General features: G+C 42.4%; 1 protein-coding gene across 1 annotated transcript in view; it reads right to left on the reverse strand.

Moving 5' to 3' along the window:
- Nucleotides 1-22,124, reverse strand: part of camkva (CaM kinase-like vesicle-associated a) — a 124,242-nt gene that overhangs the window by 43,953 nt on the left and 58,165 nt on the right. The window contains exon 3 of the mRNA XM_048606688.1: nucleotides 18,341-18,415. Coding sequence (XP_048462645.1) covers nucleotides 18,341-18,415 — 75 coding nt within the window. The remainder of the gene's footprint in view (nucleotides 1-18,340; nucleotides 18,416-22,124) is intronic.

Raw genomic sequence — 22,124 nt, forward strand, 5'->3', positions numbered from 1 at the left:
AGGGGTTCTACAATTGTCCATATTCAGAGAGGACAGAAGGGAAATCTCAGTATGGATCCCACTGTATTTGGTGACCAATGTTGGAAAATGTGGGGCGTTGGGTTTGCAATTGCTAATTTGGAACTTTTCTCAGGTATACACCAGAAAAGGAAACGGAAGCCTTTATTTTTAATAGAACATGAGGATTCGTGGACAAATAAACAATGGTCCATTTAGTTCTTCTTCTACTAGCCCGTTTGACATATGATACTGAGATGTTGCCTTATCATAATAATTATAGCAATCATCAAGGGGAGGTAATGGTGCAGTGGTATAGTGTCACTGGACTAATATTCCAGAGCACCAGGCTATGCTCTGGGGACATGAGTTCAAATCTCACCATGGCAGCTGGTGAAGCTTAAATTTAATAAAGGTAAATCTGGCTTCCTGATGACCATGCAACCACTATCAATTGTCATAAAAATCCATCTGGTTCACTAATGTCCGTAAAGGAATCAAATCTGCTGTCCTTACCTGGCCAACATGTGACTCTAGGCTCACAGTGATGTGATATGCTTTGAAAGGGCTGTGTGAGTCACTCAGTTCAAAGTAATTAGGGATAGGCAATAAATACTGGCCTTTTCAGTGATGCCACATTCAATAAATAAAACAACAGAATTAATCTCTATCAATTAGACAACTTCAGAAGTAGTTGAGCCCAAGGCACCTTTGCTTTCCAAGCACTTTTTTACTTTGGCTTTAGGATAAGGATCTCATTAAAGAATGAGACACAATATATAACAATCTTTCTGATTCATCAATATGTTATTCATTTTTATACTCAGAGTAACTTTCGGCCTGAAATTCCTGGGTCAGGGAGAATATAATTGGAAGTTTGTTTGTGGGGCACTGAAATTTAGGATGGAACCCAGATATGCCACGTTTCCACCTCTTCATTTACCCTACCAATGAAATCCCCGTCTGGAGAAACAGACTGGCACCACTTTAACGTTTATTGTTTTATTCTTGCACAGGTTATGGATGTGGTCAGCAACACCACCGTTTGTGAATGTACAAACATATGGATCAGGAGCAGAGGTGGGTCATTCAGTCCCTCATGATCAGAACCTCAAATCCTCATTCCTGCATATTGTTGATAACCTCTCAACCTCTTCTCATCCACCTTTGCCTTTAAAAATATTCAAGGAGGACTCTGCTTCCATACTTTCCAGGGAGCAAGTTCCAAAGTTTCATGACTGACCCTCCGAGAGAAACAAAAATCACCTAATCTCTCCTTTAAATATGTGGCACTTTAATTGTAAACAGTGATCACTAGTTCTAGATTGTCCCATTAAAGGAAACATCCTCTCTGCAACCATCTTATTAAAGCCACTTAGCATCTTAAATATTTCAATTAAGTTGCCTTAGGCTCTTCTAAACTCCAGCAGATACTGACTTAGCCTGTCCAACTTCTCTTCATAAGACCACCCACTCATCCCAGTCATTATACTGCTAAAAAATCTCTGAACTGCCTCTGACACATTTACATCCTTCCTTGAGTAAGATGACCAGTACTGAACAGGGTACTCCAGAGTGCTTGCTATGCCATTTCAGAGAGGATGTAAAAGTCATCCACATTGCTGTGGGTGTGGAACTATAATTGCAGGCCAGACCAGGTAAGACTGGAGGTTTTCCTTACCTAAAATAAATTAGTGAACCAGTTTTATTCTGACAATAGTCAACAATACTCCAGCACAATCTGTAACCTCACGACCCAGTATATTCCCCACTCAACCATTACCATCAAGCCAAGGGATCAAGCCTGGTTCAATGGAGTCAAAATCCAGGGATTCCCTCCCTAATGGCATTGTGGGTCAACCCACAGCAGGTAGACTGCAGCGGTTCAAGAAGGCAGCTCACCACCACCTTCTCAAGGGTCTACAGGGACAGGCAGTTAATGCTGGCAAGCTACTGACAGCCACATCCCACAAGTGAATTAAAAAAAACAAGTTTCATGGTACCAATTACTGAGAATTGAACTCATGACTATATAGCAGTTGACATTACTAATCCAGTGACATCATGTCTACAGCATCGCTGCCCTGGTGTGAAGGACGGCAAGTTGGAGATGAGTCTCGGCCAGCAGGGTACTTCAGGAATTCCACCCAAATCGCTCCCGTTAGGCCTGGTAGAATCATTTGAGTTGCTGGCAGTAAGTATGGGTTTTGTTTCGTGCCTACGAGAGACCTCAAAAATGCAACAGACAATAGTCATCAATCTCAGGACGGTCCAACATATGAACAAGAGACAAGAGTAGGCCACTTTGACTTTGTGCCATTTAATAAGATTGTGGCTGATCTGAATAACCTCGACTCTACATTCCTGCATGCCCCCTATAATCTTTCATTTCCTTTATAGAGAGAAAATAGAGTTACTTCATCTTGACTTGGAACTCTTGCAGTCTTCTGTTTATGTTACATGTACCAGTCACACAACAAGATTTAGGAAGACCAATAATTTGTATTCTTTATTTGAAGATAGGACTATATGCATTCAATGTTAAGTGGGAGGCTTGGTGGATCTATCTGACTTGTAGGATTGCTGTTATGCTCTTTCTACAGAATCCTGGGGTTATACACTACGTCCTGTCTTGTGGTTGATAGGGATGGAGAGTAGTGTAAGATATGCCCCCTTAAAGGTAGCTTTCCACCACCTTCCCAAGGGCAATTAGGATGTACAGTAATGCCTACATCCTAGAACAAATTAAAACAAACAGCTAAGCTTTACGAATAATTGATACTTAAAGGAGGAAGGTGAGCCCCATCTCCCAGGGCAACCAGGAATGGACAAGGAATAATAGCCTGGCATGTCAGCCACATCCTGAGATCTGATCTTGTCAATCTTTCAGAGGCAAAACGATTTGGGAAGGAAATAGTTCAATTCTTTCAATGTATCACCTTTCACTATCACAAATTTCTGAAAGATAAAGTGCTGAGCCTTTTGCAATGTGGCATGACTTTGGATTCAAACAAATACCAGAAATTTCAGTATATTGATTAAGCTGGGCAGCTGATGATACAGGAGAATTAGAATTTCATTTTTAAATAACAAAGAGAGACTTTATAAAGAGCTTGGCTCTTAATGTTTGAATTATCTCTTGGTATTGATTAAAGTTCAGAAGACTTACTACTTAAACTGAACTCTATATTAAGTCAACTGTAGAACAAGGTTGGGAGACTGGATATCAGGATACCAAATGGATTTTTGGCGCTGAGTGCAAAGTGACATCTTTCTCTGGAATCAAACTACATGGAGGCTTCTGAGCGAGAATAACAAGAAAGGCAACTGAATGGCAGGCAGTGACTAATGAGGTACCGTAGGGATCGTTATTAGGACCTAGCTGTTCACAACGAAGGTTAATGATTTAGATGAGGAAACTAAATGTAATATCTCTAAGTTTGCAGATGACACAAAGCTAGGTGGAAGGGTGAGCTGTGAGAATGATGCAGAGATGTTGCCGTGTGATTTGGACAGGCGGAATAAATGGGCAAATGCATGGCTAATGTTGTATAATGTGGGTAAATGTGAGATTATTCATTTTGGTAGCAAATACAGGAAGGCAGATTATGATTTGAACAGCTGTAAGTTGAGAGAGGGGAATGTTGAACAAGACCTGGGTGTCCTTGTGCACCAGTTGCTGAAGGTAAGCATGCAGCTGCAGCAGGCAGTAAAACAGGCAAATGGTATCTTGGTCTTCATAGCGAGAGGATTCATGTACAGGGACAAGGAAGCCTTGCTGCAATTATACAGGGCATTGGTAAGGGCACACCTTAAATATTGTGAGTAGTTTTGGCTTCCTTGCTTGAGGAAGAATATTTTTACTGTAGAGGGAGTGCAGTGAAGTGATTCCTGGGATAGCAGAACTGACATAAGGGTTGAGTTGGTTAGCATTGTAATCATTAGAGTTTAAGAGAATGAGAAGGAGTCTCAAATCTATAAAATTCTAATGGAACTAGACGGGTTAGATGCTGGAAAGATGTTCCCAATGGTGCGCGAGTCCTGACCAGGGCTCATAGTTTAATTATGGTGGGTAAACCTTCTAGGAGTGAGATGAGGAGAAACGTCTTTACCCAGACAGTGATGAGCCTGTGGAATTCACTAACGCAGAAAGTGATTGAGGCCAAAACGTTATGTATTTTCAAGATGGAGGTGGATACAGCTCTTATGACTAAGGGGATCAAAGGACATGGGTGGGAAAGGTGGGATTTGGGTATTGAGCTTGATGATCAGACATGGTCATTTTGAAAGGTGGAGTAGGCTTGTGGGGTCGAATGGCCCACTCCTGCTCCCACCTTCCTATGTGTATGTTTCGAACGTGCTCTGGTACAATACCTTTCTTCTTCTTCTTAAGCAGTTCCTTGAGACTAATGGTGACTCTCTTCTACTCCAAAGTTATGCATCTTGAGGTGATCTTCATTTTGAGGAGCTGGCTGATGCCTGTGTGTGTGAATGTTTTTAACGTGAGGTGGTCATTGCATACTGACTACCTCATCTTTATCAAATGACAGGGGTGGCTGAGATGATTGGAGATCAGACTGCACTGCACAGACAAGGGTATCGCGTACACACATTGTTGCCCGTAATCCTTCCCTGCCCCCACGGACCTTTAGAAAAACCCCAAGACATTTCACAAGCATCTTTAGTGAATTTAGACCCCACCCATGGGGCAATTTGAGGGCAGATAGCCAAAAGGTTGGTCAGGAAGGAAGATTTTAAGGATAGCCCTAAAGGATATAAACAAGGTAGAGAGGCAGAGATGTTTATGGAGGGAATTCGAGTTCAGGGAGCCTAGGCACCTACGGTGAAGTGATCAAAATTGAGGATGCTCAAAGTCCAGAATGAGAGGAAAACAGACACCTCGTAGGATTGTGGGGCTGGTGCAGATTATGGAAGTGGAGGGATGCGAGGCCAGGGAAAGTTGTGAATATAAGGATGAGACCTTTAAATAAAAACACAAAGAACTGCAGATGCTGGGATCTGGAAGAAAAATGATAATCTGGAGAAACTCAGCAGATCTGTGGAGAGAGAAACAGAGTTAACATTTCGTGTCAAATTTGACTCTTCTTTGGAACCCAAAGAAGAATTTCCAAGAACAGTGAAGACTTGAAGCATTGACTTTGTTTCTCTCTTTTCTCTACCACTTTGTGTTTTCATACTCCTTGAGCCTTTTATAATTAATGCAACTTAGGTCAGCAAGCAGAAGGGCAACAAGGGAATGGGTTTCGGTGTAAGTAAGAACACAGTTTGTGGAAGGTAGATTGCAGGGAGGCCAGCTAGGATTGCATTGGAATAATCAGCTTTTAGAATATTGAGGGTTTCAGCAACAGAGGAGTTGACACATGGACAAAGTAGGGTGTTATTATGGAGGACAGAAAACCTTATTGCGTAAAAAATTTTGACAATTTCTTCCTGCTGGGGTTGTCACCCTTCAGAATGGTGTTTGAGTTTTGAAGATTGATTCCTACCTACTGCTGCAAGCAAGCACAAAATCTTCTCAAGATTTTAAAAAAAATGTGTTATTCATGAAAATGTCCTACAATACTTCTGCTCACCAGTTATTTAAAAAAGGGAGATAGAAATAAGAGGAGATTATGACGTACTTGACTGTTTCTCATTTCACTTAGGAAGGCTAACCTAGCCGAGGATAAACACGTTGGACAAATAAATATGAAGCTAGGATAGAGGAAGCATGAGATCTGGTGAAATCCCCAGCATTTGGTCGAATTGGAGTTGTGAAATTCTAATGTGCATCCCTCACAGAACTGACCTCTCCCTACAAACGTACAAACTTCTGAGACTTCCGACAGCTAAGCCTGACTAGTTGTCAATTCCACCAATTATTCTAAACCCTTGAATACGCAAAGAGGCACTTGGTGCTGGCATATATTGTGTCTATGCTGGCTGTCTGAAAAAGCAGCTCACCTCATTCCGCTCCTGTGCATTTTCTCAGTGAATCTGCAAACTGTTTCTCTTCAGATAATTTCTCAACTCCCTTGAGAAGGCCTTCTTTGTCTCTGCCTCTAACAAGCTATCAGGCTGTGCATTACAAATCCAAACTACTTGCTGCGTAAAAATATTCTTTCTTCTTGTTGCCCCTTCACCGATAGCCCCTAAATAAGTGTCTTCTTGCTCTTAATCCTACCTGCTCCCTGGCTACTCTGCCCACGTCCCTTAGTATTTTGAACACTTCAATCGAATCTCCTCTTAGTCAACTTCTTGCAAAGGAAAGCAACATAATTTCTCTAATCTATTTGAATAGCTTCTCATCAGCGAATGTTGGCATCTTGTTTTAGGTAGGACTGTATTTAAAGAAAATAGTGTAACTAAACTACAATTAGATCTAATCCTATTTTCACCCAAAATAGACTTCTATTCCTGAGCAAATCAGGAGCAGGATTTCCCTGGTTCTAGCCACTTGTCCTTTCACCCAATCCCAGTGTGGCAAACATTATCTACTCCATTTTCTGAAGTTGGGTCTAGACCCGAAACGTCAGCTTTCCTGCACCTGATGCTGCCTGGCCTGCTGTGTTCATCCAGCTCTACACCTTGTTATCTCTACTCCATTGCTGCACTTGTTTGCACCAATTCAGAACTTCTTGATGCTAAATTTTGTGCTTTTTGACATTAGAGTATAAGTTTAAAAAATAAGAATGTCCAATAGAACTTTCTTCCCTGAAGACTGTGGAAAAAGTTACCAGTGAAGAAGACGACATCAGCGGGATACATAGGTTAACTTCACAGCGCCAGGGGCCTGGATTCTGCCTGTGTGAAGTTTGCACGTTCTCCCTGTGCCTGTGTGAAGTTTGCACGTTCTCCCTGTGTCTGTGTGGATTTCCTCCCACAGTCCAAAGATGTGCAGGTTAGGTGGATTGGCCATGCTAAATTGCCCATAGTGTTCAGGGATGTGTAGATTAGGTGGATTTGGGGAATGGGTCTGGGTGGGATGTTCTGAGGGTTGGTGTGGGCTTGTTGGGCTGAAGGGCCTGTTTCCACACTGTAGGGATTCTATGATTCTATGAAATAAAGGGTCTACTGTCCACATGTTTTGAGAAAGGGTTGTGTTGAGAAGGTAGGTAGGTAGGTTCGGCAGGGATAAGACCCATCCATTTCAGCTTTTAAAATAGTGGAGTTAGATACATTTTCAGTCAGAACAGTAAATATCATATATTATTGAAACTTAGTGGTGTACTTCTTTTGGATGGAGTGAATATGCAGAAGCTATTTCCAGTGGTTGGAGGATCAGAGGATGCAGAATTAAATCGATTAACAAATGAAGCAGCAGGTACCAAGAGGAAAAAAAATACTTACTTATGTAATGAATGTTTAGGATTTGGACTGTCCTGCCTAATAAGGTGGTGGATACAGAATGAGAGAATTACAAATTGCTAGAATGTAGAAGGAGGCCATTTAGCCCATGGTGTTGGTGCTAGCTCTCCGAATAAATGTCTCACTTTGTGTCACTCCCCTGCCTTCTCCCCTTGATCCTGCACACTATATTTCTTTTTTAGATAACAGTCTAACTCCCTTATGAGAGCTTTGATCAAACTACGATGTGGAGGTGCAGGTGTTGGCCTGGGGTGAACAAAGTCAGAAGTCACATGACATCAGGTTAGAGTCCAAGAGGATTATTTTGAAATCGCAAGCTTTTGGAGCGCTGCTCCCTCGTCACCTTCCAGACTTCACCTGACGAAGAAGCAGCGCTCCGAAAGCTTGTGATTTCAAATAAACCCCCTGGGCTATAACCTGGTGTCATGTGACTTCTGACTTTGATTAAACCACCCTCCTCCAAACTCTTTCAGGCAGCTGCATTCCAGCCCCTAACCATTCGCTGCGTGAAAAAAAACAAACAGTAGCATTTCATAGGGAATTAAATAAATGCTTAATAGAGGAAATATTGCAGGGATCTGGGAAAAGAGCAAGGGAGCAAGTCAAACTGGGTTGTTTCTGTGCTGTACAGCTCTATGATTCATCAAAGCCAATTTTAGCACACTGCTGCTTTGAGAGGTGCACTCCTGCAGTGAGGAGTGTGAAGTCACATTTGCAGCAGCTGGGAGTCCTGCTGGGAGGCACGTGCTGTTTTAAGCTGAACAGTCTCCTCTCGCAACCAGCTACCAGCCTGGATCTGGCCCTGTGGCATTGCAATTAGATTGTCACAGCAGGACTGCTTGGATTTATGCTTCAGGGTATCTTTGTCATCGCAAATGATAATGTCCCCTGTAGGCTTTCTGGTCAAGTTAAGGAATGCAAGACAAGCACATTGATCGGTTTTCTTCGAGAACAGAGATGAACAGAATTGTTTTCTCTTAGAGATTTGTAAAGCTTTAGGACACTCTACCTGATAGGTTCTTGTTAGGGAATGGAACTAAAGGCTATTGGGGTAGATGGGAATGTGGAATTTGAAAAGCAAATATATCAGCCACAATCTTACTGAACAGCAGAGCAGGTTTATAGTCAATTTCTGCTCTTAATTAATACATTCAAAAGTACATCTGTATGTTTGTACATTGACTGGAATCTGTCACACATCTCTTTTCTGGTACACTCTTAAGTGGTTAGACTATCTGCATTTACACAGTGTAGTCTCAGGTTATCTGTGGAATGCACTGAGCTCCGGAACGTAGCCATGAAATTTCCTTGTATTTTGGACTGGATCTCACTGTGCAATGGGTGGCATGGTGTCTGGGACGGCATGGGGTAGCAGTGGGTAGCACTACTGTCTCACAGCACCAGGCACCCAAGCTCGGTTCCAGCCTCAGGCAGCTGTCTGTGTGGAGTTTGTACATTCACCCCGTGTCTGCATGTGTTTCCTCCGGGTGCTCCGGTTTTCTCCCACAGTCCAAAAGTGTGTAGGTTAGCTGGATTGACCACACTGAATTGCCCGTAGTTTCCAGGGACGTGCCGGCTAGGTGGGTTAACCATGGGAAGTGCAAGGTTACAGGGATAGGGTAGGGGTCTGGGTCTGAGTGGGATATTCTTTGGAGGGGTCAATGTAGACTTGATGGGCCAAATGGCCCGCTTCCACATTGTTTCTGTGTCCCATCCCAATTTTCACTGAAACTACAGTCCTGCGGTCCCACTGTCTCCATCCCAGAACTTTGAAAGAACAATCTAACTGGTCTCACTCCCTCCTCTTGGCCATGTTTCAGTAAGTGCTTCTTTTGCAGGGATGTATCCAATTCCTTTTTGAAAGCAACTATCAAATCTGCTTCCCATGCCTTTGAAGACAATACATGGGATGCAATGTGTGCGATAATACACTTTGGTACGAAGAATAGAGGTGCAGACTATTTTCTAAACAGGGGAAAGACTTCGGAAATTTGATACACAAGGGGACTTGGGAGTCCTCATTCAGGATTCTCTTCAGCTTTACGTGCAGGTTCAGTTGGCAGTTAGGAAGGCAAATGCAATGTTAGCGTTGATTTCAAGAAGGCTAGAATACCAGAGTAGAAATGTACTGCTGGAGCTGAATAAAGCTCTGGTCAGACTGTGGGCAGTTTTGGGCCCCATACCTAAGGAAGGATGTGCTGGTATTGGAGGGATCCAGAGAAGGTTTACAAGAATGACCCTGGGGAAGAAAGGCTTGTAATATGAGGAGCAGTTGAGGACTCTGGGTCTGTACTCCACGGAGTTCAGAAGGATAATGGGAGATCCTCCTGAAACTTGCAAACTACTGAGACGCCTGGATAAAGTGGATGTGGAGAAGATGTTTCCACTAGTAGGCGAGACTAGGACCAAGGGCACAGCCTCAGATTGAAGGGATGGCCCTTTAGAACTGAGATGAGAAGGAATTTCTTCAGTCAAAGGGTGGTTAATCTGTGGAAATCAATGTCATAGGATGCTGTGAAGGCTAAGTCATTGAGTGTTTTTAAGACAGAGATAAGTTCTCAATTAGTACGAGGATCAAGGGTTATGGGGAGAAGGTAGGAGAAACATATAAGCCATGACTGAATGGTGGAGCAGAATTGATGGGCTGAATGGCCTAATTCAGTTCCTGTTTCTTAAGATCTTATTCCAAGCACCCTAGATGCAGTCCATTGTCTCTCAAGATGAATGGATCTTATGATGCTCAACGATGTACAATGAAGTCAAAAATCCAGGAATACACCTGCTCATAATTAGCAATGCTACTGCGCCAATTTTGTAACTTTTAAATAATTGCAGTGATAACCAGTTCAGCACCGTAGAGGCTTATTCTCCATCTGAGAGGATATATGGACCATTGCTAAATTGGTCAGGGCCTTTGTTTGTCAGGTGAAATGAGCATGGGCATTTTACCAATCTGCATTTTGCGCTTGGGCTCCTCAATTTGGTTAGAACAGTCTTGGGTTGTGTTACTGGTAATCACTTCAAAGAAAAATCTTCAAAACCTGCAAGAGGTTTTTTGTTGGGCTGGAAGGAGCAGCACTGAAGTAATCCTCCAGCCTCGATAAAGCACCTGTTGTCTGCTGCCAGACCATTCTTAACCCTGTGTTTCCATATTCCTCCCCACTCTGCCCTGTGGGTTTACTCAGGGACTCTGCGATAAGGCCTAGACAGGTGAGATGTGTTTTTTTTAAATTTATTCATTCACGGGATGAGGGCGTCGCTGGCTAGGCAGCATTTATTGCCCATGCCTAATTGCCCAGAGGGCAGTTAAGAGTCAACTGCATTGCTGTGGGTCTGGTGTCACATGTACGCCAAACCAGGTAAGGATGGCAGTTTCCTTCCCTAAAGGACATTAGTGAACCAGATGGGTTTTTCCTGACAATCGACAATGGATTTATGGTCATCACTGGATTCTTAATTCCAGATTTTTTTATTGAATTCAAATTCCAACATCGGCCATGGTAGGATTCGAACCTGGGTCCCAAGTACATTATCTGGGTTTCTGGATTAACAGTCCAGCGATAATACCACTAGGCAATTGCCTCCCCACTGGGATGACTGACTGCTTTCTATTGCTTACTTGAATCCTGAACCTTTTGGATTCATCCTGAGCCTTTTAGTTCTGGTGCGTCACCATTGGCAGAGTTGGGAACTCTCATATACCTATGCCCTAATTCCCAATCCAAAATACAACATCTCCAACAGTGCCCCTCTCCCTCAGTACTGAACTGATGTGCTGAGCCTAGATCTTGACCACAAGTTTCTTGAGTAAGACTTGAACCCACCACCTTCAGGCTCAGAAGGGTCAGAGTGCAATCACTCGCACTAAAATAAGCTTAGAATTTGCAAAATTGAAGGCTGAGTTGGATGTAACGTAATTCTGGAAGAAGGTACAGAAGCCATAAGGATTTATTCAATGTTGAGGATGATGATTTTAAATCGAACACAAGACAGGCTCACTGTGGGTCAACATGGTTTGGTATAATGGGGGAGTGGGATTAATCTGGGACAGGGATTTTTATACTTGCTGATGAGATGTTGGCACCACTTGCACTGTTTATTGCCCATTTCCAATTGTCCTTGAGAAAGTGGTTGTTAAACATATATACTTGTCTTTAATTGTATGTAGACAATGGGCTCTACCTAAGGATTCACTTGTGCCTTATAACAAATTAAAACAGTAACAATTGGGCGAGGAGGAACATGTTTGTAATGTCTGTGCGTAATATTTCACAGATCGGTACCTGTACGCTGAATTAAGCAGCAATTTCACAAATTTACAAGGGTTTTATTGTAAATCTATAGTTTAGCACAAACAACAGTTTCCAGCTTTCCCTTCAGGAACCTTTCCCTGTCCAACAACCAACTCCCCAGTTTTTATTTTAATTTAGAAACTCACCACCATTTTCCAATTAATCAAATTACAAAGGCTGTCCGCCAGGAAGAACCCATCTTATTTTAAGCAAAAAAAAAGTTCAACATCTGTCACTAAGTTAACAAATTACTTAATTGGTAATGAACAAATAACACACCCTGGACACCAGTGTAACAAGAGCAAAAAGGGAAGGGAAGGAAGTCAATTACAACAGTGTTGGCAGAGGAGCAGATGACGCATTCCAGTTCCTGTGGTGTCCATCTCTCTCTCAAAGCACTGAGGGCATTACTGGATGCTCTCCATGCTCCATGCTCCCTAAGAAGCCAGCTCTTTGTCTTAAAGCCAGCTCTGCAGTTGGTCCCAATCCTTTGGTCTTTCCCCATTTCCTTACAATGTTTTTCTTTCAAATGCTTGCCAAGTTTTGTTTTGAAAGCCATAATTAAGTCATTGCCTTATCGGACTGTGCATTCTGAATCCTAACTACATATATTTTTAATCAGCCTGTTTAGGCATGTTATGAAACACCTCTGGAGCGGATGGGACTTGAACATAGGCCTTTTCTTTTTATTTCTATCCAGAGATGCTATTACACACCTCCAAATGTTTTCTTACCACCAGCAAATCCCCATGTTTCTAACTAAAGTACCGTGTGACCACAAGAAATAGGAACAGGAGTAGACTGTTCAGCTCCTTGAGTTTGCTCTGTCATTCAGTAGGATCATAGTTGATCTGACATTCCTCAGACCCATTTTCCCACCCATTTTCCACAACCCTTGATTCCCTCCTGATCATTAATCTATCTCAGCATTAAATGTACACCAAGAATCTACTCCCCACCCCCAGCTCTATGTGGCAAGGACTTATGAAGACTCACAACCCCCTGAGAGAAGAAATTCCTCTTCATCTAAATCTTAAATTGGTAACCCTTTATTCTGAGACTATGCCTTCTGGTCTTACACTGTCTCATCAGAGGAAACATCCTTTCAGCATCTACCTTACAGCCCTTCAGGGACAGTGAGTCCTCTAACTCTTATATTTTTAAAATCAACTTGTTCAGACGTGTTACAAAACACATCTAAAACATGGGGACTTGAACCCAAGTCTCCATAGTTCTGTTTTTTGGTCATATCTGGAACCATAATCACACAACTGAATGGCCACAAAATCACCCATGGTATCTTTCATCCATTAGCTACCACCAATCTCCCCAGCTCTTGTCTTTTCTTTATATCTGACGCATAACTGAATGGCCTTTTTTGTCCAATCACCAAAAGGTTTTTTTTTTCCTCTCTATTGACTACTGCCAGTAAATCATCTGTGTTTTCTCTCCAAAGTTCTTGGTTTCTTTAATTAACAAGTATCAGATATGTTATGACACACCTCTGGAGTAGGTGGGACTTAAACCTAGGCCTCTTAGTCCAGAGGTAGGGACATTACCACTGCACCACAAAGGCCCACCAATTCTTCACTCTGTAATTTTGAATCAACCTGTTCAGAGATGTTATTACACACTAGAGCAGGTAGGACTTGAACCCAGGCTTCCTGGCTGAAAGGGAGGGACATTGCCATAGTTCCACAACAGCCTCTCTCCCCGGCTCTTATCGTTCTTATTTTATTCCCCTATTTTAATATCCAGAGATGCTATAACACACATCCAAATGACTTCCTCAACCACCAAATCACCTGTGGCAATATGTGCCTATTAACCACCACCATTAAATCACCCATCTTTCCAACTGTCTCCCTAGCTCTTTTCTTTTATATCCAGAAATACCCTTCCACATAATTGACTGATATCTTACCCCATTACCAAAGCGCCCATGGTATTGTTTTCAACTATTAACTACCATGATAAATAACCCGTGTTTCCAATTGAATAATTTAAATACAAATCCCGTTAAGGGAAATACAAACCATCAGAGGTGAGGGAGATGAGAAGGGGGCATGTCCCCAGCTCTTAAATACAAAATCAAGTGAGCGTTACTTGATCTCAATCAATTCAGAACTTTTCTGCTTGACCCTTAAGGATACCTGCATTTATAATACTGACATATAAAAGCTTATAAAGCGCATAACTATTAGGCTCGATTTCTAACCTTCAGCAACAACAACAGAAGTTGCTGGAAAAGCTCAGCAGGTCTGGCAGCACCTGTGAAGGAAAAATCAGAGTTAACGTTTCGGCTCCAGTGACCCTTCCTCAGAACAGATGGTAACTGGGAAAACGTTGGCTTATGTGCGGAAAATAGGGAGGGGGATGGGGTAGGGAGTAAATGATAGGATAGTGTTATTATCACTGGACTGTTAGTCCAGAGACCCAGATAAAGTTCTGGGGACCCAGGTTCAAATCCCACCATGGCCGATGGTGGAATCTGAATTCGATAAATATCTGGAATTAAGAATCTAATGATGGCCGTGAATCCATTGTCGATTGTCGGAAAAACCCATCTGGGTCACTAATGTCCTTTACAGAAGGAAACTGCCATCCTTACCTGGTCTGGCCTACATGTGACTCCAGACCCACAGCAATGTGATTGACTCTTAACTGCCCTCTTCGCAATTAGGGATGGGCAATAAATGCTGCCAAGCCAGGGCTTGCTGTCTCATCCCATGAATGAATACAAAAAAAAAGGAGGACATAGTACGCCCTAACACACTGGCCACACTGCCCTACATCAAGAACATATCAGAACTGACAACGAGACTCCCACGACCACTAGGAATCATGGTCACGCACAAGTCCACAGCCACGCTATGAGGGTTGGCACGGTGGCTCAGTAGTTAGCACTGCTGCCTCACAGCATCAGCGACCTGTGTTCGATTCCACCCTCAGGTGACTGTCTGTGTGGAGTTTGCACATTCTTCCCGTGTCTGCATGGGTTTCCTCCAGGTGCTCCAGTTTCCTCCCACAGTCCAAACATGTGCAGGCTAAGTGGATTGGTCATACTAAATTGCCCATAGTGTTCAGGGATGTGTAGATTAGGTGGGTTATAGGGGATGGGTCTGGGTGGGATGCTCTCAGGGTCAGTGTGGACTTGTTGGCCAAAGGGCCTGTTTCCACACTGTTGGGATTCTCTGAATTTATTTTATTGATGTTTGTGAAAGCTTGCTGTTTGTGTTTTCTACAATGCCACAATGATTGGATTCCAAAATGAGGTCATTGAAGGCGACAAAGCAATAAAATAAAACAGTAATTCTTTGAAATGAACATATTGGTTGTACTAGATAACACAGTGTGGAGCTGGAGGAACACGGCAGGCCAGGCAGCATCAGAGGAGCAAGAAAGCTGATGTTTCGGGTCGGGACCCTTCTTCAGAAATGGGGGAGTGGGGAAGGGAGCTCTGAAATAAATAGAGAGAGGAGGGGTGGGGCTGGGAAAGGTAGGTGGGGTGGTGATAGGTGAGTGCAGGGAGGCAGTGGTGGGGAAAGGCAGTATGGCTGTGGCACCTGGTTTGTTTCAGTATGCGGTCGAGCAGTTCTGAGGTATACATAACAAGCCCAACTGGTTTAATTGAAATCACAAGCTTTTGGAGCGCTGCTCATTCACAAGTTTACTGATTTTTTCCTTCTAGGTGGCTGTATAGCTCTTGTGAAAGATGCTATGCAAACTCAATTGCTCTTTTCTTCTTTCGAATTGAAGGGTGTTCTGATTTTTTTTGCTCTTTAGATATGAGCTATATCTGATCAAGGTTGCTATTGTCAATATTTCATATAATGTGTAGGACCTCTGCCATTCGAGTGCTATGTGAAAACAGCATCCAACTGAGCTGACCACTTGGCACACTTGTAAAAGCTGTTTCCTTAACCAATAGAAAGGTACTGCATGAGGAACTAGGGCAGACAAGTTACATGGTGCAACATTTGAAGCACTATCATAAAAACATGAAGCAGAAGTAGGCAATTTGGCCCTTTCATCTTGATCTGCCATTTAGCAAGGTCATGGCTGATCTGATTTAACTCCAAATCCACAATCCCACTGACCTTAGATAATTCTTCACTCTCTTGCTCACCAAGAATCTATCCACCTCTACCTTAAAAATGTTCAGAGACTCCATTTCCCACCATCTTTTCAGGAAGAGAGTTCCAGAGACACATGGACCCTCACAGATAAAAAAAATAGTCTAATCGCAGTTTTGTTTTTAAATAGCAACTTCTTATTTTTAAATAGTGCCCCCTAGTTCTTGATTCTCCTATAGCAGGAAGCATCTTACGGTGGCTCGGTGGGTCAGTGGTTAGCGCTGCAGTCTCACCGCACCAGGGACCCGGGTTCGATTCCACCCTCGGGCGACTGTCTGTATGGATGTCCACCCTGTGTCTTTGTGGTTTGTCTCCGGGTGCTCTGGTTTCTTCCCACAGTCCAAAGATGTGTAGGCTTGGTGGATTGGCCGTGCTAAATTACCCATAGTGTCCACGGATGTGTGGGTTAGGTGCATTAGCCATTGGAAATACAGGGATAGGATAGGTGGATTGGGCTGGGTGGGATGCTTTTCGGAGGGTTAATGTGGACTTGTTGGGCTGAATGGCCTGTTTCCACACTGTAGGGATTCTGTAAAATCCTCTCCACATCTACCATATCTAGACCCCTTGGGATCTTATCTGTTTCAGTCAAGCGGCCCATTATTCTATTAAATTCCAGTGGATACAAGTCTTTCCTGTCCAACTTTACCCCATAAGACAACCCATCCATTTCAGATATCAGTCTTCTAAACCTTTCCAGAACTGTTTCCAATACATTAACATCCTTCCTTACATACACACAACTCAAGATATGGAATCAGCAGTACCCTTTCTAACTGGAGCGTAACATCTCTGCTTTTGTAATTAATTCTCCACACAATTAATGATAACCTTGTATTAATGCTCCAAATTACTTGCTGTACATACATACCAACCTTTCATCATCCAGGCACTAAATAGCTCTGCAGCTCAGAGCTCTGCCATCCCTCACTATTTAGGTTTTATGAGGCATAAGTATAAAAGGGATGGAAAGACTATGTTTCTCAAAGCCTCCAGACTTGGGTCCTGGTTTGATGTGGTCGTTTTTCTGCATGACATAGTTTCTCGTGCACATGTTTAGGAGCTATTCTTAGAGTAAAGGTACAGTTCATCATTTATTCCACGCACCCGAGAAACTTTTAAAGGACTGTCGCTCACTTTCAAGGGAGAACTGGCTCAAAATTTCAAGAATCTTCAAAGCAAGTTGTAGAGTTGGAATGGGGTTTGGCTTTAAGAAATTACTTGGAAGCTAATTTCATGCAAGTTGACAGAGCAGTTGAACCATGTATAAACTAAAGGACATCGGAACAGTTCAAAAATAGCAAAAAGCAAGTGCAACAACTACAGACAAGTCACCTCCTTTTAAAGGTAAATGAGCAAAACTTTTGGAAGGGGTTTTTGATATGTTGTCTATGAACAGAAGAGTGCTGATTGTCAGAAGTATTTTACAAGGATCGCAGGCACATCACGGATTCCAGTGAGACGATGTTTCTGTCAGATATCCCGGAAAGACCATGCCAAGTCAAAACAAAACTGTAACCAGCAGATTAAATCAGGTTTTAGTGAGCATGGATTCTCAGAGGATCCCAATGATGTTGACCACAATCAAAAGCTCTGGATGTCAACATCCAGTCCTTAAAACCCTTCTGCTCAAGGTTGATGATCTGTCAACTCCTAAAAGATCGATTCCCCACTCCAGACAGACATGTAACACTGTTTTAGGAAATTCCCTTTCTGCGTGTTGCCATAATATCAAGGTTATGAGCTTGTGTGCAACTTTCTGGATTCCAAATATTTTTATACTGTCCACGTTAAAGCAAATCTTACCGATGTGGATTCATTCCACCATAATATGAGCCTGTGCACTATAGTCACTAGATATGTGTAAAAGCAAAGTGGGTTCACTGTGTGACTTAAGGGTGGCACTTGTGACAATGTAGTGCTCCTTCAGGCAGCATTGAATTTTATCAAAGGAGCTGCTGAACAATACTCTAATCTTTGTTTTGGGTATGTAGATTTCCGAGTTCCATGTGTGGCATTAGCTTGTTGGTACATTGATCAGTGTGTACAGAATCCAGAGCGGGGAAAATCGCTTCTCAACAGTTAGAACATATGCAAAGCCTGCCTAACCCTCTTCACATTTAGAGGGATATGGATCAAGGGCAGGCAGAAGGGATTGGTTTAATTTGGCATCATGTTCAGCACAACGTCGTGGGCCAAAGGGCCCATTCCTGTGCTGTACAGTTCTATGTTCTATGTTCAAATTATTTTAATATTTTATTGCTTGGAATTTGATGTTTTTCCTCCAATCTATATTGCACTGCTAATCCATTTGCAAAAATGTGGAAGGGGCAGCATGGATTAAGAGTTCAATTGGGTGGAGTAAGGTTTAAACCATAGCTCAATCAAAAACTCTACAGTCACCGAGCCCAGGACTAAAATTGAATATTTCCAGTGTTAAAAAAACCGATTTTTAACACTGGAAATAGGCAGTCATTTTGGTCATACAGTCATTTTCCCTCTTCCGTCCCTAACCTTTGCATTCTTTTATGTTGCATGTTAACTTACAGTTCCAGGAAAATGAAATATTCCTTGCGTGTTTCAAAGACATCGACCAGCTGTAATATGTTTGGATGCTTCACCCTGCGAGAAAGAACAAAGCATTTCAACATTGGCTGTAGAAATGAAAAGCTTATTCTCCCATATGACTGAAAGGGAGAAAGAAACATCAACATTGGTGAGAACAGCAGACCTCTGAGAAATCTTGCAACATTGCAAAATGTAATTGAGCTAAATGAGCTCCCCTGATTTAGGAGACTCATTTGCATGGCCAGGTGCATTTGTTTAAAGTTCACTGCTGAAAGATGGATTCTAAGGGGTGATCTTCAAGTACATGTCCATGTCTTCAATGTTTGGATAAATACCAATAGAGAGCAAATTTCAACCTGCCCATGCCACTGCTATTTGGGTAATCTATCTCCACAACATTTAGGCAACACTTGTTGGCTGGGCTGTCTGTTGACCTCTACGTGCTCAACGCAAACTACTGCAGCTTTATTAAGCATTAGCTTGTTGGAAGCAGAGCCAGTGGTGCAGTGATGGTATTACTAAAGGTAAATTCACCATCACCATACAGAAAGATGACTCGTGGTGAACTTAACCTAAGCGTCTCCATGCCTTAGGTGAAGCATGACATTGAGAAGGAAGAACCTACATGGTGAGCCCCAGCTGGGGCAGGAACTGTCCATACACTATTGTCATCATAAGCCAGCTGTCTAAACAACTGAGCTAACCTATCCCTTGATGCTGTTACTAATACTCTGGTGACCCAGGCTGATTCTCAGAGGATGCGGGTTCAAATCCCACCATAGTGACTGGTGCCAATTAAATTCAGTGAATTTAACCAAATCTGAATTGTAAACTTATTCCAACATGCCATGGAACCTGTGTCACACAAATGGAAAAGGCAAAGCAATTTTCAGCTTACTACAATGCCAGTTATGAGAATGCATGCAAGAAATGATATGTTAAATTGCTGAATTTGCAACTTTAATCTTTGAGGGAACAGAGGGTTAAGGGAATGAAATATAGCCAGGACAGTTACAACATTTAGACATTTGGACAGGTACATGAATAGGATGCGTTTAGAGGGATATGGGCCAAACCGTAGGGAAATGGGACTAATTTAGTTTAGGAAACCTGGATGAGTTGGACTGAAGGGTCTGTTTCCAAGCTGTAAGACTCTAAGCTGTTATAATTCTATAAAACCTGACCAATTTGTTTGTCTTCTTAAGGCAGGATATAGGTAATAAAAAGACCAGGGCCTGGAATTATAAGAGGTCAGACATGAAGTTGGTTCTTATTGCAAACCTTCCAACGGGACCAATACTTCTGATTCTCAAAACACCAGCAGGGTGACTAACATTAATGGAGTCTTGAAACTTCCCATTTCATGGTTATTGTTGTGGCCAAGGAGCAAGAAACCTTGGAACAGTGTGAAGGATACATCTGAATGATGCTTATCATAAACAAGGGATGTTTAGAGATCTTCTAGCAGTCAAAAAGGGTATTTTGAAACAGTCCATAGGAACTCTGTCGATGAGGGATGACCAGCTTGACCTTTCACATTCGTGACCATACAGAGAGTAACCAACCTCTGACTGCTTTTGTTTTGTCCTGTTAGAGCTTTCTGTGTAGTTGTGTGAGGGGTGGTCCTATAATCAAACAGGAACCAGGACAGTTTGGTATTGAGTGAAGCTTTAGGCTGTGTCTTTGACCCTGCTTCTGAACACGAGTACAGAGGCGTATAAGAAAAGACAGAGTTGGAGGTCAGCCAGTGCATCAGAATTACATTTCGTTCCCCGCGTATCTGGCAACACTCCAAAGTGTGAACACAGACTGGAAGGGGGCAGCTGGGCTGGGTATTGTTCACAGAAAGTGTAAACTTTTAGTCTTCTGGTTAAGTTAAAGCAGGTGCCTGGAAGAAGTGGTGACCTTTGTTTCTTGCAGTTTAACGTAAGGGGTTTGAAGGGAAAAGCTTGAGGCTATGTGGCAGATTCAACGTTGTGAAAGTAACCAAGGCGATTTGATGTGTAAACCTTTGATTCCATTGTAAAAAAGAAGTCAGGCCAATTCTCCTGCGGATTGGAAAGGTGCAGCTTCTGCAGGGCATTTATAACAATAAGGACATCATTGTATTAAAATAAATCAGTTTGTAAATTCTTTAATCAACCACCTCAGGTTATTATTACACATCTCTGGAGCAGGTAGGACTTGAACCCAGGCCTTCTGGCTTAGAGATAGGGATACTATCACTGTAACATAGTTTGTATTTTTTTTAATATAAGCTTGTTAGCTTTAATAGTGCCCACATAATGTTATTCACCTGTTCATTAACTATCAGGGTGGCACGGTGGCTCAGTGGTTAGCACTGCTGCCTCACAGCGCCAGGGACCTGGGTTCAATTTCATCGTCAGGCAATTATCTGTGTGGAGTTTGCAAATTCTCCCTGTGTTTGTGTGGGTTTCACCTGGGTGCTCCCGTTTCCTCCCATAGTCTGAAGATATGCAGGTTAGGAGGATTGGCCATGCTAAATTGCCCCATAGTGTCCAAAGATGTGCAGGCTAGGTGGATTAGCTAAGGGAAATGCAGAATTACAGAGTTAGGGTTGGGGAGGGTGAGTCTGGGTGGGATGATCTTCGGAGAGTCAATGTGGACTTGATGGGCCAAATGGCCTGCTTCCACACTGTAGGGGTTCTATGATCAGCATACTGTTCATATCCTTGTGATTTTTAAGCCTAATTCAATAAAATTAGTTTGAGAATTTAGTACCTTTGCCAGTGTCATTATTTATTATTTATTCCATTCAAGTCTGAATTCTACCTAATGGTTCAAGTGTTACATTTTTGTCAATTACCCAATTGGTTCACTAATTTCCTTTAGGGAAGGAAATCTGCCATCCTGATGTGGTGTTGCCTACATGTGACTCTAGACCGACAGCAATGTGGTGGTCTCTTAACTGCCCTCCACCTAGCTATATGGAACTGCGTCCCTGTCTAACAGCATTATGGATGTACCCGGGCCAGAAGGACCACTGCAGTTCCCAAAGGTGGTTCACCACCACTTTCTTAAAGGCAATTAGGGACAGGCAATAAATGCTGCCCTTGCTATCAATGCTTATATCCCATGAAAGGATAAAACAAATAAAACTATCTGTGTTTTAAGAACCTGCATTTCAATAGATTTACAATAGGCGGAGAGATGGAATAAAAGTAGATACAGAGGAAAAGGATGGGAAGAATAAGTGTTAATTTGTATTTTTCTTTGTAGTTACTGGTAAAATATGAGAGCTTTTGGCCCAAATAAAATTTGGAATTGTCACCTGTTACCATGCTGCAACATATTAATGATTTAACAATCCTGGCATCCATTGGTTGCCAAACTTGCTGTCAATTTCCAGACTGATTTCAACATTTAGACTTCTAGATCCTCCTGTGAGATTTCTTGCCAATTCTCAGAGTCATTTTGGACACCAAACAAACAAGGCTTTGAAGTCAAACCTGCTAAACTAATTATTCATATCCTTCTGATTTAGTTTTAAGTATTCGACATTCAGTATTAACCAAAAAATATTTAGTATTAAATGTTAAATGTATTTATTTTTAGGTATTCTGGCATTGCAAACATTTATTGCACATTCTTAATTGTCCTTCAGACATTGGCGGTGAGCTGTCTCCTTGAACCGTTGTAGTTCTAATAGTGTCAATACGGTGTGGAGCTGGAGGAACACAGCAGGTCAGCAGAGTCAGTGTGGTGTGGAGCTGGAGGAACACAGCAGGTCAGCAGAGTCAGT

The sequence above is a fragment of the Rhincodon typus genome, chromosome 16 (genome assembly GCF_021869965.1).
Source record: "Rhincodon typus isolate 14 chromosome 16, sRhiTyp1.1, whole genome shotgun sequence".
Classification (NCBI taxonomy): Eukaryota; Metazoa; Chordata; class Chondrichthyes; order Orectolobiformes; family Rhincodontidae; genus Rhincodon; species Rhincodon typus.